At 36.7% G+C, this 18,493-nt stretch overlaps 1 protein-coding gene across 7 annotated transcripts in view; it reads right to left on the bottom strand.

Annotated features, from left to right (window-relative positions):
- The window catches only part of CACNA1A (calcium voltage-gated channel subunit alpha1 A), a 165,399-nt gene that overhangs the window by 27,594 nt on the left and 119,312 nt on the right, over window positions 1-18,493 (bottom strand). For 4 of the 7 annotated variants that reach the window (XM_075206610.1, XM_075206615.1, XM_075206611.1 and 1 more), the window contains exons 37-42: window positions 9,210-9,315; window positions 7,396-7,503; window positions 6,420-6,520; window positions 3,096-3,205; window positions 2,714-2,852; window positions 1,417-1,533 (exon numbers count right to left, since the gene is read on the bottom strand). In XM_075206610.1, coding sequence (XP_075062711.1) covers window positions 1,417-1,533; window positions 2,714-2,852; window positions 3,096-3,205; window positions 6,420-6,520; window positions 7,396-7,503; window positions 9,210-9,315 — 681 coding nt within the window. The remainder of the gene's footprint in view (window positions 1-1,416; window positions 1,534-2,713; window positions 2,853-3,095; window positions 3,206-6,419; window positions 6,521-7,395; window positions 7,504-9,209; window positions 9,316-18,493) is intronic. The other 3 variants (XM_075206614.1, XM_075206613.1, XM_075206612.1) reach the window with 1 other exon arrangement.

The raw sequence follows: 18,493 nt of genomic DNA, 5'->3' as shown, positions 1-18,493 counted from the left end.
CAGTCTATCATAGCTCTTTTAGTGCTTGTACGTGTAATTATGATATGCCAGGGGGTTTGTGTACTTAAATGAATGTATCTGTGATGGAAGCCGGTGATTTAAAAGCTTTGTCTGGATGTCGAATATGTTCAATGCAACTCATGCAGGAGTGAACCATATGCCCAACTATCCAGCATATATCATTTCAGAATACATGCAAATGCAGAATCCTCCCAATAGATACACATAGTAAATAAGGAAACATTTGAGCATCCGGTGAAACTTTAAATGCAATAAATTAGATTTTAGAGATTGTGAAACAATTTTACCCAGAAAGTCAAGTGCAGTAAAGTCAGCATTCAGTTCACCAAATCCTAATACGGGCGTGAATATTCCCCTATCATGTTTCTTTTACTATAACCAGAACGTCACCAAAGCCCTGCAAAGGACTAGTGTTACTTTAAGTTGCTAAAATCTCTTCATTAGGTGTGACCAGGGGGGGATGTATCAAAGTCCGTGCTCTCTGAACAGCAATTTAAGATGCATTTTTTGTGTGTGTGTGTATATATATATATATATATATATATATATATATATAACCCCTATTTTATGGTATGCTGAAATACTGAAAGAAATTAGTATTTGTCCCTTATGCGTGGCATGTTGTGGACATCTATTAATATTCTGGCTACATGTCAGCAAACTCCTGTCTGCCAGAATGGCTGTCTCCAGTAAAACAAAGAATATAACAATGTCTTTCTACTTAACTGTATACAGTATGTAAAATAGGTTTCAAACATAGTTTATCTTAAAGGAAAACAATACATAGTAGCTATAGTTACAGATGTTTATGAAAAGATTTCAGGAACTTATAAGGCAATTACAGCTAGTTGGTTAATGAAAGTAAATCATCATTTCTGATGTATTAAATTCTCTTTCTAGTTAATGTGAATTTTACATGCATGTTTAACTTTTTGCATGGGGTCAATTTATATTTTGGGTTTAGTGGTCCTTCAATGGTTTGTGTATATCAATTTTACTAATAATCTATCTTATTAAAAAAACAGACTAGACTTAAAGATAGACCGTTTCAAACACCCAAACAAGGGCGGAACAGTCTGTCTGTAGTTGGGAATTCTGGATAGAATTTTATTATTGGTATATTCTCCCAAGGGTGCAGTTTAAACACCTCTGTAACTTTCAGTGAGGCTGACAAATTTTGACAATAAAATCTAGGTCTGCATTCATTATGAATCCTGGTTTTTGTCTACACTTACAGCTTAGTGGATGTCTCACTTATTGACCACCCTGCAGCTGTTCAGGGGTGATATATGCACGTGTCCCATGTGTGTGTCGGTGGTGCATCATCAGTTTGGTGGCTGTTTATCAATGAGCAGCTTCCTACTATTATTCCTAGCACAGACAATATCCACTCACCTGGTTGTCGGCAGGTAACCGCGGCATAGAGGCTGCCCTCCCATGTCCTTCTATCACAAGGTACTGCTCACTGTCAGAGTAACCATCTCGCGCCATCTCTGTCATCTCCACTAACTGCTAGGAGAGAAGGGCAGAGTATATCATATATAGTATTATACAGGGCTATTCAAAAAGAATGAATTGATTTCATTACGCAATATTTTAATAAGGAGAAGTAAAACAAAACTCCAGCCAAGTCACAAATATTCTACTCATAATCACGTTTTATTTCCTATATTACCAGTGTTCAATGTGATTTCAGTTCTCAAGCATCGGCATGAACTAAGTCACTGACCATTTGAAAGAGGAGGTTTCTAAGTTATTTCATGACAATGGCTTATTTCATGATGATGCTTGAGAACTGAAATCATATTGAACACTTGTAATACAGAAAAATAAAACTTGATTATGAGTAGAATATTTGTGACTTGGCTGGAATTTTGTTTTACTTTTCCTTAATAAAATATTGCGTAATGAAATTGGTTCATTCTTTTTGAATAGCCCCGTATAATATTTCCATATAGTCTATATGATGTCTTTATTAGTGAACCCAAACCCATGTACTTAACACCCTCACACAAAAAAAAAAATGGAACAACGCTCTATCCAGAGATAGCAATATAAAATAATAAAATATCCACAATCCCTTAGAACAAAAAAGCGATATGAATAAAAATAAAAAAGTTTAATATTTAATAATCATAATCAATACATATAAAGCAATTCATAAATTCAAGAAACCTTATGAAATATATGCTAAGGATTGGTCCTTATAAATATCAGCAATTGTGGCTGAGTGTAATGAGATACAAAAGTGTCTCAGTGCTTCAAGGTACAAATATAGCTGAATACTTTTTATTGTATGATTCTCCAATACAATGTAGTAAATATGCAAAGTAATTAATTAAATATCACTGCCTATCTCTCTATAAAGACAGAGTGAATTGACCATAGCAATGAGGTAGTGATTTGATCACCTTTCTCTCTCAACACATATCTATCTATCTACCATTTGTTCAGATAAAGGTCCAGGGTCAGTTATTAACAATATAAGTACAGACAGCATTCAGGAAGGTCAGCTATTCACAGCATCTATAGAAGGGTAGCAACAGTGTTTTCAACATGCAATTTTAGGCAGAAGATCTATTACTTCAGTAAGTTGAAGTATCCAGCATAATTATTTTAATTAGCTAATATTTTAATAATAGTTACACCTATAGTGAGATTATAAATAGGATGTGAATAACATTTCACTGACCTGAGAATCTGGCCAGCTGTTGGTGTTCTCTTGTATTCTTGCCCTCTCTGGACTCCACGTTCCTGTCTTCTGAAACATTTGCTGGGCTCTTTGTGTCATCCAGGACTGACTTTCCTTCATTCCACCTTCAGGTATACCCCTGAAATACCATGCAAAGACAGTCTATGTTCACTAGTCAGGGAATAGTGCAGTGTGAAACTGATAAAACCTGCCGTAATGCATTAGTGTGTGAAAGGGAGTCTGTCGCTGGATAATCACCTTCATTTCTGCATTTTCAAAAATAAACACTTAAATGATGTTTATACGAAAGGAGTAAGTAAGTGAATTGTCAGTTTTAGGCAGCTGCAATAACTTTTAAGGACACATTTAGTACAGAACTCACATTTCTCCCCCTGGCTCCCGTTGAGAGGACATGAGAGTATTTAGTCCCATCGGTCCATCTTGTGTGGGTGATGGAGGTTCCATTCTCTGGAACATGAGAGGGGTTCGGTTCTGGAAAAGCGGGAGTTGACATACATCAAAGTCATAGTAATGCACATATACATATAAGGCTATTAGTAGTGGTTTGTGCACTTATATTCCTTCATGAATGTCTGGGGTGTGGGGGGTGAGGATCAGTCCACATACAATCATGGGAAAGCTGTTTCCATACAGGAGCCGTTATAACTACCAATTTGTTCTTATAACTCCTACTACCTTTACTGTAACACTGTCACATACCATTCACTTACATTCCCAATCCATTTTTCATACTGCCACTGATTGTAAGAAAAGGCTTTGAACTGAGTAACGCAAATATATTTTTGTGCTACTTTAGTTAAATCAGATGGCGATGGCAAGATGACGCGGTGGAGGGGGTAACGCCCTAGAGATGACAAGACCTCTATGTGTGCTAGGAGAACCAGCCACATGCAATGCTTAGTAAATGACCTCCAGTGTCAGAGCTCTCCTCATTCCACTTCAGATATTACTTCACCATAGATATTACTGGGATGAAGAAGACTTTTTACCTGAGGTACAAAAAGTTTGATATCAATATGTCCAACTGAATGTTTACTAATATTAAAAGGATTAAGCAGGTGTTTGTGTCATGTGTTATAGAACAGTGGCTAATCAGATTGATAAAGAAAATGGATGTAGAATTGCATTACGCACAGGACTATTCAGTGTAATGAAAGCAGGCCTGCTAAATGCATCACAGGTACAGTAGGCAATTAGCACATTTATTATACCAGCTAATTACAGATTTAGCACCTTACATCCTGACTATTTTATGTGATATATTAAGTATAATGTACTCAGTGCTTAAAATACATTTATTGTTATGATTTTAGGTACCTGATCAAAAAAATCTGACTGCTTGCTTTGAGACTTTTTCCTTTTTCTAGAATGCAGCTATTCACTTTTGATCCACTATACCATTATGGTGGCACATTGTTTAAAGCGTAGCATCTAATCGTTACATATCAAAATCATTAATTTAATTTAGCAATACTGAGAGGATGTCACATGAGTGATTTAACCACTTGAGCAGTTTTTAAAAACACCAACAGCAGTGTTTTGGACTATTGTCCAATTAAAATCCATTATATTTAAACAAACAGTGACACACTCATTGCGTTTATATCACTTACTTATAACACAGGAAGTTACTAATTCTTCCTGCACTCTTCCAGTTGCAATGAAAATAAGGCATGGGTGCTTGGGGAGCTCGAAAAGCACAGCGTGACACCACTTTAAGGTGGAACCCTAACACATTGATTTTTTTTAATTATTATCTTTTATGTTTTTTTTTTATATAATACTATATATAAAGTTATTAAAAAAAAGAAACATATGAAAACATTACCATTAATTGGTATTGTAGCTAATTTTGTAACATTTATGTGCACGAAAGAAAAGTTTTTAATTGTATAATTTTTTTTTTACAATTACACACCTGGGGCTGGTTTTAATAAAAAGATTTTTAATGAAACTGCCAGTTTTTCGATGGTTTCCCAGTTGTTTCGAAACCGCCATATTTACTAGCAGCAATTAAAACAGCCAAAATGAAAATTTTTAAAAAACACCACTTTACAAATTGTGTTCCCGAATTTAACAATGATGAACATACAAACAGCCAGATTTACTAAGCTGCGATTTGCAAAACTGCTGCAACACTACCATCCAAAACTAAAGAGGTGGTTGTCAGAGGCGAGATTACTCAGACTGCATGCTGTTTGTGCTACCTGGCCATTCGGAACATATGAGGAGACATCATTCACATATAAATTATTAGGGCAATCATTATGACACTATTATTGTATTATATTATGGGGAAATATGAATATATAAATATATTAACTGGGCAATACTATTTGATTGTTAATGGGGATATAATTATTTATGATGCATTTATTATGATTGTCTCCTTAATATAATGAAAAATAAAATTTCCCCCATACGTTAATTAGGGGTCATTCCATATCAAATCAACGCAGCGTTTCAAAGTGACCGTTTCAGATTGTAATAAAATTTGGTATAATAAATGCTGCCATGTGTGTAAAGAAACCCCCCAAATCTTAGGCTGATATGTGCACTGGTTTTGAAGTTATATACCTTTAAAGTTGCATTTTTTTAACAAAAAATTGCTTTTAACATCTTCTTAAATTGCATTTGTAGCTCACCTAATTGAGCTAGATAGTTGGTCTCATTTTAAACCTCTTTTTATGGGCTTTCATATGATATAACAAAGCAGTATGTTACAATAAAAAATAAAATTGTACAATTTTCAAAATCAACATTTTTATTTTCTGAACAAGCCATATTTTTTAATTTTTGAAAAACATCTCAAAAATTGTCGATACTGTTGTCAATAAATCCCCAAAGTTTTATTTTGGGATCATGATAGGATCATCTGCTACAAGAGCTTTTATGTTTGAGTAATTCATGAAAATTGTAGTTATTGAGGCACTACATATCTGAGAAAATCAACAAAACAATATTTTTTCCAGTTCACTTCAATAGAGGAATGCAGGTTCCTCTTCAGGTGTGTTTGGGGACAAGACGTTATAGACAGCGGCTGCTGCCGCTCTTGCACAGGCATGCAAACTTAACTGGAAAGATACCCCATGTGGAAAGACACTTTAATTGTATTGCATAGGCCTGCCTTTTACAGGGACAGGTTAGGTTTGGATGGGTTTTAATTAGTGAAGAAAATCTGCTTGGTCACTAATTTAAGCACACCCAAACCTAACCTGACCCCAGGCTATGTGTGTCACATTTGAAAAAGCTGAGTGTTTGATTACAGTGGAGTATCTGTGGGAGAATGTGTGCTGGGAGCAGGGAGGAACAGCAACTTGTAGAAGGGGTACACAACACAGCGTCTACTGCTTCCAGAGGAGACTCATAAACTTGTTGAAGATAAGACGGTTTAGCTGTTTTCAATCCACCACACATCACCAGGCATCGCAGCCTGAAACTGCCCTATAGTAAATGCTTAAGTGTTTAGTAAATAGTTTAGTGTTACAAACCGCTGGCGATGTGTGACGGTTTAAAACACAAATTTTATTAAATTTACACCTTGGAGTTTAATGGACTATAAATAGCCCATCTACATGTATAATTGATTCCACTTTATCGTTTTATTATGTATATTATACAGTATAGTTTCTGTTTACTTTGCCAGTGAAATGTCTCTCCTGCAAGATGGTTGTAGTCATGTTACCTGTTCCTCCTGTAATGCCTGCAGTCGTTTCGCTTTGCTCTGCCTGTAGTACTCCATAATCATCATTGCAGCATAAATCTTCCCCACGGTGAGGTCATAAGCTTAGAGGATACAAAATGATAACATACTGAATGAATGCGCTGTGGCATATGCTGGTGCTATACAAATAAATGTTAATAATAATAATTGTCACCTTACAATTGGGAATGTCTGTATGATAGCAAGGTAACTACTGAACAGTGGAATACAGGTGACATCCAAGTTATGTGTTACATTGACATTATGCAGATAAGAGGGTGATTTTCTGCTGGCACAACTAATGAGTGACATGGACAACCATCACCTTTCTCGGTGAATGATTTAGGACAGTCACTTGACGAATGATTGATGCAAGGCAATAATTTGACTGAATGGTTTAGTGATGTTGTGTTATATGAAGCTGTAAACTTAAAACTTAAAACTGAATGATACATGCAACTTACTTATTACAGATTTACAACTTCATGTGAGTGCATTTGTGTCACCTAAAGATGTGTCTTGGTGCAAAACTGGCGTGCAACGCATGTGCATAACTGGCACTGCATATAGAGAAGCATGTATCTTGTGCTTGGCTTGGATAGGCGGATCAGGGGCATCAGCATGAAAGTGCATTAATGTAGGGAAGAGCAGACATAAGTTAAGCACACCCCTATCAGATGCATCTTATTTTAATTCACATGAATCTTGAAATATGCTAACTACAAGATGTAAATTTTGTACCTACATAAACCGGGTGCAAGTTTTGGAGTTGGCGATGGTGATGATTGATGCAGCATTGCTTTGGACGCATCTACATCTTACAATGCAAGCAACTTGAAACACAGATGTGGAAACACAAATGTACAGACACCCTGTGTGTCTGTCCTCTTAGTGAAGGGAGACTGTGAGCCCTGACTGCTGAGCTTATTGTTGTCCTTCTCCTTAATGCTTCTCTTACATTTATGTGGTGTCACCAACAGGTCCAGTGTTTTCTGAGACAGATTTGGCCAAATGGCCATCATCTCCTTTCTGAGTTCGTTGTCCATTTGCTGTTTGTCAGCTCCACCTGAAACACACATGGGAGAAAAAGCTCAGGTTGATTTTTCAAATATATCTATAATATAAAAGCCTAGCGGCGTGTTTTAGTCTGTGTGTGTAAAAAAAACAAAAACAAGCTGCAGCGCCACCTGCTGGGCGGAGTTATACACTGACCTACTAAATTCTTAGCATTATCTAATATATAAAAGTAAAAGTCTAGCGGCGTGTGTTAGTGTGTGTGTGTGTGTGTAAAAAACTATTTTCTCAGAAAGGACTCATCCAATTGACCTGAAATTTGGTATACTGACATTATTTGACAAAAAAATTAGAATAGTGAAGTCAGTTAACTTCCATCATCCCCCCTTCCCCCCGTGGGAGGGGTAGTAAAGGCTAAATTTACCAGTTGAGGGGTCAAACTCATTTTCGTGAGGTAATTTTACCTCATGAACACACATTAAAAAGGGCGCTTGCGTCGGGAAGTAACGCTCTTCCCCTGAGGAGGCCTGGGCTAGGCCCAAATGCATGACAAGAACCTTTTTAAGACCTTAAGTAGCTTGATTTGACTAGAATGCATTAGTATCATGCACGGGTTAACTTGTGTATATATATATATATATATATATATATATATATATATATATATATACATACAATGTTTAATCAATGCATTGCATGTTTTGCTAAAGTACAAAAAAGGAAAACATGGAAAGGGCTTGGTATAAAACAATCGGATGCAGGGAGGAGGTTGTGGGTGCATTTTTATTTCTTCCTACTGTCACTGCGACTGTCAGTGTTATTCCTGGCTTGCTAACACAAACTGGATATAAGCAGGTAAAAGTTTGAGACATTTTGCTGCTATTGTGGAAGCTGGTCCCCTTTCTCAAAGCAGGGACCCAGTTTTGAAGTCTGACTTCCAATTAATCATTCCACTCTATTATTCTAATTTCCAATATTAATCATTGCTGAAAATTGTTACAATCATTCCCTACTCATTAGTGGTCACATCTAAATGTATGGTAAGAGAAGCTAGACAGTTGGCTTGCATGGGATCTATCTATCTCATATCTATCTCTCTATCTCATATCTATCTATCTATCTATCTATCTCATATATATCTATCTCATATCTATCTCTCTATCTCATATCTATCTCTCTATCTATCTATCTTTTGGTTGATCTATCTTATAGACACATACAAATCACTTGTGATAATGCTTGAAATATGACTCGGGTGATCTCTCACTCACATCTCTGTATTTTTTCAGTTGGCTTGCATGGGATCTATCTATCTATCTCATATCTATCCATCGCATATCTATCCATCTCATATCTATCTATCTTATATATATCTCTATCTATCTATCTAATATATATCTAATATCTCTCTCTCTCTCTATCTCATATCTATCTATCTATCTATCTATCTATCTATTTATCTCATATCTTTCTATCTATCTATCTATCTATCTCATATCTATCCCTCTCTCTATCTAATATATATCTATGTAATATCTCTCTCTCTCTCATATCTATCTCTCTCTCTCTCTCTCTCTCTATCTCATATCTATCTATCTCTCTCATATCTATCTCTCTCATATCTATCTAATATCTATCTATCTCATATCTATCTATCTATCTATCTCATATCTATCTATCTCATATCTATCTATCTATCTATCTCCATAGGAATATTTGTAACTGCTGTAAAACCATTTTCCCATGTGTTGATCTTACCCTTGGCAATTTTGATATCCAATGCCGTGCGTATAAGAGCCATGAGAGTGGAGTTGAAATGTACAGTATTATCATCGGCCACAGGAAGGTCCATCCGAAGCAACCTCTGCAAGGACCCAGAAAACAGCATGAGTTTATTGATCCAACTACACTTATACTACTTTACCCACCTATACCCAGGACTCACAGGCTCTTTTTATGTGCTCTTCACACAATATAACAAAACTACAGTACTAGATTAGAAGTTAAAATCATAGTAATCTGTGCATTTAGACCTCCTTCCAGCTGGCAAATCCCAAATATTAATCTACATACCCCATGTGGTGTGACCCATCCATTTACTACAAACCCAGAGATGCCAAATCCATTTCCTACTAAACTTTGGTTACTATATCTCTACAAAACATTTTGTTTTCTCAGAGCCTCAGAGTTCTGGCTAACAGCAAATAACTTAGTTAAAACAATCCTTCACCACCAGAGTGAACTAAGGAAGACAAGGCTCATTGCCACCCCCCCCAACTATATCACCTATCACTCTGGAAGTGTAGATAATTGATAAAACAAAGAACAGCAAGCACAAACTGAAGCCAAGATCGGCAGGCGAGTATACAGGCCAACCTGGAGCATGCATCATGCAGAACCGTGACGTGCAACGTGCAGGGGTCCCCATGCAATCCCTTCAAAGAGCTAGAACTCCTACATAGGGGGAGCACAGGGGAGAGAGGGTGGCTGGGAGGGGGAGGAAGGCGAGAGTGAGACGAAGAGGAGGGTGAGAAAGGGAGAGAGGGAGTAAAAAGAGAGAAAGAAATACATTCACAAACAAAGCTGTGAAACTTATTGTATCAGTCAGAAGGTTCAACAAGATTGGAGAAGCTCCCATATTACCATGAGAGATTCTGGCCACACAACATTAGCAAGTCCCCAGAACTTCACACATTGTAAGAAAGACAGCTGGGGCCATTAATCGGGACAAGTAAGGAGGATGATATTTGCTGATCTAGAGCAGTACAGTTACTGGTCAACTGTCACGGTATAAAGGGAGCGAGCTACAACATATCTGAGGGGTGCGTGGTAGAAACGTGATAGAGGAAAGGTGAGGGGTCCTATAGTAGAGATAGATAGATGATATATTTATGTGCAGTGGTCACACAGGAGAGCTTTAGCAGGTACGGTCAAGGGACTTATAGCAATAGAATAGATATAATATCAGTGGCCTTATAGTATAGACTTAGTAGGTAAAGAATATACAAAGCAGAGATTTAGCAGTTACAGGATAGACATATGTTCATAGTAGAAATGTAGTAGCTAGAGGGCAGATAGGTTCAGTAGTAGTCCTATATTAGCAATGTTATAGACAGAGGACAGATATATATACAGTGGTCATATAGTACATATTTAGGAGACAGGACAGATATAGGGCATATATATGACCATATATATGTGGTCAGTGGTTTCATGGTAAAGATTTAGTAGACAGTGAATAGTATAATTTGAGTAGCTTTATACTAGACATTGAGAAGATAGATGATAGATATAAATCCTTTGTCTTATAGTAGATATGTAATAAGTAGAGGACATATTTAAGTTCATTTGCTCCTAGTAGATATGTTGGCGATAATAGATGTAGTCTTATTATAGCGGTTTATTAGATAGAGGACAGATATACATGTAATGGTCTTATAGTAAAGATTTGTTAGATACAGGCTATATAGATTTATGTTTTGTGGTCCTATCGTAGATATGTAATAGCAGACATATATAGGTTCAGTAGATTTAGTTTATAAAGAATAGATATAGGACCATTGAGCCTATAGTAGATATGTAACTAGGAGTGATATAGGTTCAGAAGTTTTATAGTAGAGATTTCATAGGATAGATATAGGTTTGGTGGTCCCATAATAAAGATGAGATATCCAGATAATGCCGATAGGGTAAGCTGTCTTATAGTATAAAAGTGACAGAGAATAGTTATAGAGTGAGTGGATCTATAGTAGAGATGTCATTGATAGATATACAGATATAGGGAGAGTTGTCCAGTATTACACGTGGTTAGACAGAGGGTACAAATAGAGAAAGCAGTCCTGTAGGAGTATAGTTATATGGTGATTGCTCTAGTAGTTAGTAGTTGAGATGTAATACATTATACTTATAAGATCAGTGGTACTACAGATGTGTTACTAAATTGATAGCTATAGGGTAAGTGGTCATGTTGTAAAGTTATAACATTGGTACCATATTAGAGATGTGACAGACATAATATAGCTATAGGGTCAGTGGTTGCATAGTAGAGATGTGACAGACATAATACAGCTATAGGAGCAGTTGTCCTATAGTAGAGATGTAACAGACATAATACAGCTATAGGAGCAGTGGTCCTATAGTAGAGATGTAACAGACATAATACAGCTATAGGAGCAGTGGTCCTATAGTAGAGATGTGACAGACATAATACAGCTATAGGATCAGTGGTCCTATAGTAGAGATGTGACAGACATAATACAGCTATAGGGTCAGTGGTACCATAGTAGAGATGTGACAGACATAATACAGCTATAGGGTCAGTGGTCCTATAATAGAGATGTGACAGACATAATACAGCTATAGGGTCAGTGGTACCATAGCTATAGTAGAGGTGTGACAGACATAATACAGCTATAGGGTCAGTGGTACCATAGTAGAGATGTGACAGACATAATACAGCTATAGGATCAGTGGTACCACAGTAGAGATGTGACAGACATAATACATCTATAGGATCAGTGGTACCACAGTAGAGATGTGACAGACATAATACAGCTATAGGGTCAGTGGTCCTATAGTAGAGATGTAACAGACATAATACAGCTATAAGATCAGTGGCACCATAGTAGAGATGTGACAGACATAATACAGCTATAGTATCAGTGGTCCTATAGTAGAGATGTGACAGACATAATACAGCTATAGGGTCAGTGGTCCTATAGTAGAGATGTAACAGACATAATACAGCTATAAGATCAGTGGTACCATAGAAGAGATGTGACAGACATAATACAGCTATAGGATTAGTGGTCCTATAGTAGAGATGTAACAGAAATAAAACAGCTATAGGAAGAGATTCTACAGGCAGAGGGCTGTAATAAGTTGGGAAGTCCTAAAAAATATCTGGGTCATTCCACATTAAATCAGCACAGGGTTTCAAACTGACCATTTCAGATTGTAATGAAATGTGGTGTAATAAATGCTGCCATGGGTGTAAAGAAACCCCACAAATCTTAGGATGATGTGTACACTGGTTTTGAAGTTATATGCCTTTAAACCTGCACTTTTTTAATAAAAATTTAGCTTTAAACATTTTTTTAAATTACATTCGTAGCTCACCTGATTGAGCTAGAGAGTTTGGCAAGGTCTCCTTTTAAACCTCTTTTTGTGGGCTTCCATATGAAAGATAACACAGCGGTATGTTTCAATCAAAATAAAAGATGTAAAATTTTCAACATCAACATTTTGATTTTCTCAAAAAGCCATATTGTTTAATTTTTGAAAAACATCTCAATAATTGTTTATACTGTTGTTAAGAAATAACCAAAGTTTTATTTCGGGATCATGATGGAATCATCTGCTACAAGAGCTTTCAGTTTTGAGTGATTCATGAAAATTGTATATATTGAGGCGCTACAGATCTTGCATTGAAAATCAACAAAACAATATTTTTTCAAGTTCACTTCATTAGACGAATGCACGTTCCTCTCCAGGTGTGTTTGGGGACGTTATTTTATAGACAGCGCCTGCTCTTACTTCTGCGCAGGCGTGGAAACTTAAGTGGAAAGATACTTTATGTGGAAAGACGCTTCAAGATAGGTCCGCCTTTTACATTTCCCTGGACCACTACAAATGGTCAGGTTAGATTTGGATGGGCTTTAATTAGTGAAGAAAAGCTCCTTGGTCACTAATTTAAGGCCACCCATACCTAGCCTGATCCTGGACCATTTGTGTCATATTTGAAAAAGCTCAGTGGAATATCAGACAGGGAGTATGTGTGCTGGAAGCAGGGAGGAACAGCAACTTGGAGAAGGGGCGCTGGGAGGGAGAGACCCATCAGACTGGCAGCAACACTGTACTCACAAGAGGAAGCCTCAGTTACCCGGCCAGGCAGAGAAATGAAGGCACAGCCCATGAGGCTGCTGCTGAACTCCACGGGTCAGAGGAGCATGTGCTGGGCTCGTCCAATCAGAGCTCAGCACATGCTCCTCTCACACCTCAGCAGAGTCTCATGGGAATTATTTACCCGACTCCCCGGCAGCCCAGTCCGAGCCTGGTTTGGTGTTTAAATTGGTTTAGAGCAGTGTTTGCAGTGGATGGTGTTTAAATTGGTGAACTGTTTCAGAATGGATATATAAATAATTTTTTGAAATGCCACAAATTGCAAAAGTTTGTGCAAACTGCAGAAAACAAGTTAGGACACTTCGAAAAGAGCAAGAGGGTCATTGTTCAGTTCCTCAAGATAATGTAGTATCAGCTCCCACTTGCTGACACCAGAGGGTATGTAACTGCTGTCGTTGACAATAAATGGTGGCTCGCATTTATTCTGGAGAAAGATGAAAACATAGATGAAGTGAAAGCGACATTCCTCCATTCAGCTGGGCCATCAGCATTATCATCATACCCAGGGGGACGGATGTTTGATAGATTACTATGGTAGATGTTCTGTGTAAGGTGAATCCGTGAACTCCAACAGGTGGAATGTACACCCTTTCTGAAATGGAAATACTAAAAACAAATGAAGCCTTCAGCCAGTTCCAACCCATCAAGTAGCACCATCCATCCAGAGCAGCAGCACCAAGTGATAATGATCAGTATTAAGCTTTTTTTATGATATATGAGACATAAAATTATCTCAAATGTTTTAAATATTATAATATTAATATACTGTGTCATTGTACATAATATCCGTCAAAGGGATTGTTTTAGGAGATAAATTAAAAGTAATGAACAGGCCTAGATAGTTTCCATTTACATTATTTTAACAAACAGTCCAAAGTGAAAGCTCGTGTAGCAGATGATCCCATCCCAAACTTTGGAGATTTATTAACAGCAGTATGAACAATTTTTAAGATATTTTCAAAATGTAAAAATATGTTTTTTTGAGAAAATCAAAATTTTGAGTTTGAAAATTTTACATTTTTAATTTGTATTGAAAGCCCATAAAAAGAGGTTTAAATGAGACCTTGCCCAACTCTCTAGCTCTATCAGGTGAGCTACAAATGCAATTTAAAAAAATGTTAAAAGCTATTTTTTTCGTTAAAAAAGTGCAGTTTTAAAGGCATATAACTGCAAAATCAGTGCACATATCTAAGATTCAGGGGGTTTCTTTCCACCCATGGCAGCATTTATTATACCAAATTTAATTGAAATTAGAGAATGTAAGGTAGATTTTTTTCTAAAATTGTGTTGATTTGATGTGGATTGACCCATCTCTGATAGACAAAACTTAGCTATAGGTAGAGCAGGCATGGTAAACAGGATATTTATAAGATGTGAATGTCTGATGAAATGAATACAGTATACTTATAGATTCCGTGCTGTTTTAGACAGAAAGATGTGACAGGAGATTGTTATAGGATTTGGGTTCTATAGTAAAGATCTGATAAAGTATGGTTACATGTAGTTTTCTATCATATCTTTACTACAAAGCAAGTTTCCATTGACCACATCTTTACTTTAGGGTTATTCAGCTAGTTTAGGGTAAGGATTAGTGCAAAAGGACACAAATAGAATATCACCTATTTATTAAAATTATGTAGAGAAAAAACGTCAGTACCATAGCTCAGATGATAAATCTTTTGTCAACAAAGTAAACTATGGACAACGTAATGTGTGGTAATTCATTAAAGAAACAGGACTACCTTTATAGTTAAGCTAGTGCATAATAAAAATAAACCTCTTCTTCAATGGTATTTTTTAATATCTATGTACCTTGACAGTATAAAAGGCTTTATATTGGAAAACTATACATCCTACCAATGTAAGGTATAGAGAAAACAAAAACATGATTTATTAGGCACAAACATTAATATTATCTGTGAATATTCTAGATATAAACACAACAGCAATTGGAATATAATGGGATTTATGAAAATTGATTACTCATAGTTCGTAACAAGAGGAGAAGAGAGGTATCCACAAGTATTGGATCATTACACTCAATAGCACAGTCCTTCATTGTTTAATGAACATAATGAGATGGGTGTACTTCTGTGAGGATTTATTTATTTAGTAAATAAATTATGCTGAGGGACAAAAGTGTTTTTTCTACATAACGTACCATATTAATTTAAATAAATAAATAATAGCTATATACCATATTGGTTTGTATTTATCAAGTAGAATGAGTTTTAATATAATAAACACTTTGTGGCTTCCAGTTAATCATGCATGTACCAATATGGTGACTAAACTGGTGGTGTCCCCTTATTCTAACATACCACAAAGGAAAGCAATTTTCTGGTCCACGTGCTGTCCTTAAAGCCCGGTATTCGCATCCCTTAGGGAAAGTGAATATTTTACATGGATTTTGTGCTTGGGAAATTGCTGGCTTTGAGAAAGGAAGGAGTGTTGCACTGGAGCTATTTTCTGTACATAATTCTCAATACAAGACAACGTTCTTGCTACTAGCCCATTTGCATCAGATCCTTCTTCAAATTATAACATAATTATTGAAATATTCAAGTACATGGCTTGTTTTATTTACTATGACCTGTGATGCTACTAGTGATGGTAGTATGAGAAATCAGCAGTAGGTAATCGCTGATTATAGTGTTTGTTTAGGTGTAATTTCACAGATCAGATGAGTTTAACATGGTAAAGATTGTGTGATAGAGAGATGCAGGTATACGGGAATGTGCAACAGATCACTGATAAAGGACAGGTATAGACTGAGGATTGTGTGATATTACATATATCACAATATTATTATTACAGATATAATGTGGATACAGGAAAGTTATAGGGTGAGGATTGTGTAATCATACACTGTAGCATAGTACAGGACAGTTATAGGGTGAGGATTGTGTAATCATACACTGTAGCATAGTACAGGACAGTTATAGGGTGATGATTGTGTAATAGTACACTGTAAGATACAAGACAGTTATACAGTGAGGACTGTGTAATAGTACACTGTAACATACATACTGAACAGTTATAGGGTGAGAATTGTGTAATCATACACTGTAACATAGTACAGGACAGTTATAGGGTGATGATTGTGTAATAGTACACTGTAAGATACAAGACAGTTATACAGTAAGGACTGTGTAATAATACACTGTAACATAGACACAGAACAGTTATAGGGTGAGGATAGTGTAATCATACACTGTAACATAAACACAGAACAGGTATAGGATGAGCATTGTGTAGTAGTACACTGTAACATAAACACAGAACAGTTATAGGGCGAGGATTGTGTAATTATACACTGTAAAATGGCACAGGACAGTTATAGGGTGGGGATTGTGTAATCATACACAGGGGCGCACGCAGGGTTTTCAAGGGGGAGTTCCCCCCCCCCCACCCACTGTACTGTACTGTACTATACAGCAGTATACAATACAGCAACGCCGCGGACGCTTCTTTGACAGCGCCGCAGCTGCTATATATTACAGTGCCGCTATGTAGGGGCACTTCTTTAGCGGAGGGGAGGGGTTTCTGAAGACTCAGAAACCCCCCCTGCGTGCGCATCTGATACACTGTAACATAGCACAGGACAGTTATAGGGTGAGGATTATGTAACTGTACACTGTAAGATACAAGACAGTTTTACAGTGAGGACTGTGTAGTACACTGTAACATAGACACAGAACAGATATAGGGTGAGGACTGTGTTATAGTACACTGTAACATAGACACAGAACAGATATAGGGTGAGGACTGTGTTATAGTACACTGTAACATAGACACAGAACAGTTATAGGGTGAGGACTGTGTTATAGTACACTGTAACATAGACACAGAACAGTTATAGGGTGAGGATTGTGTAATTTTACAATGTAACATAGATATAGAACAATTTTAGGGTGGAGACTGTGTAATAGTACACTGTAAAGTAGATACAGCAGTTATGGGTTTGTGAAATTTAAAAGTAGGGAGTAGGTGTTAGAAATTACATTTTAACAACAACAATAATAATGACAGCATTTATGCAGATTATGTAAATACAGATAAAAGGATAGGGCAGCTAAAAAAAAGCATAGATGCTACAGGAAAAATCTAGTTGTGAGATAATGGGGGATTTATAAAATGTATTACAAAGGAAAAAGGTAGTTTTGGTCATATCTACCACTCACTTTGTGGTGCAGTTTACAAAATGAAAGCAAATATCTGCTTTGTTGCTAAGGACAACTAACCTTTTTTCTTTGTAGTATAGATGCTCCCCCCACCCAGTGTTTTGTAATTGGATTTTGTAAGCACAGCTCGTATTAATTCATAGTTGCCAATAATTTTCTTAATCTATTCGCACAGGACATTTGTCAAGCAGGAAGGGACATGGGTTAGGTCAGGCCTTCATCATCCTTCCAATGCATTGTACACTTACCATAGTGAGAGATAAGAGAGGGAGATACATAAAGGCAGAATAAAAGAATAAGGAATGCAGAGACAGGAAAAGAAAGATTCATCTGTATGTCATACAGGAGGATAAAACTACAACTGCTCTATGCTACGTCACCCTGTGTCACTGCCACAATAGACCTTTGTCCATAAGATATTGTGTCTCCTATTAATTTGAACATTATACTGCTGTACAACTTTTCAAATATCTATCTATTTATCTATCTATCTATCTATCTATCTATCTATCTATCTATCTATCTATCTATCATCTTATATATATATTACCATGTACTGGATATGGAGACCTACAGACCAACCTCCCACGTAACTAGAGACTAATACACCATTCAGCCATGTAACTGGTGACCTAGAGATCATCATACCATATAGCTAGACAACAATAGACCATCTTGTCATGTAATTAGTGACCTACACACCATCCTGCCATATAACTAAAGATCTACAGATCTTACTGCAATGTAACTAGATACATTCAGCCCATCCTGCATATAACTAAGGATCTACAGGCTATCTACACACTATACTGCCAAGTAACTAGCGACAATCCTATTATATAACAAGAGCAATGCAGACCACCCTGCCGTGTAACTAATGACGTACAGACCATCCTGCCATGTAAGTAGTGACATAGAGACCACTATGCCATATAAATAGTGACATACAGACCATCC

This window comes from Mixophyes fleayi, chromosome 4 (assembly GCF_038048845.1).
Source record: "Mixophyes fleayi isolate aMixFle1 chromosome 4, aMixFle1.hap1, whole genome shotgun sequence".
NCBI lineage: Eukaryota > Metazoa > Chordata > Amphibia > Anura > Limnodynastidae > Mixophyes > Mixophyes fleayi.
The sequence above is the reverse complement of the archived record's forward strand: the minus strand, read 5'-3'. Positions and strand labels throughout refer to the sequence as shown.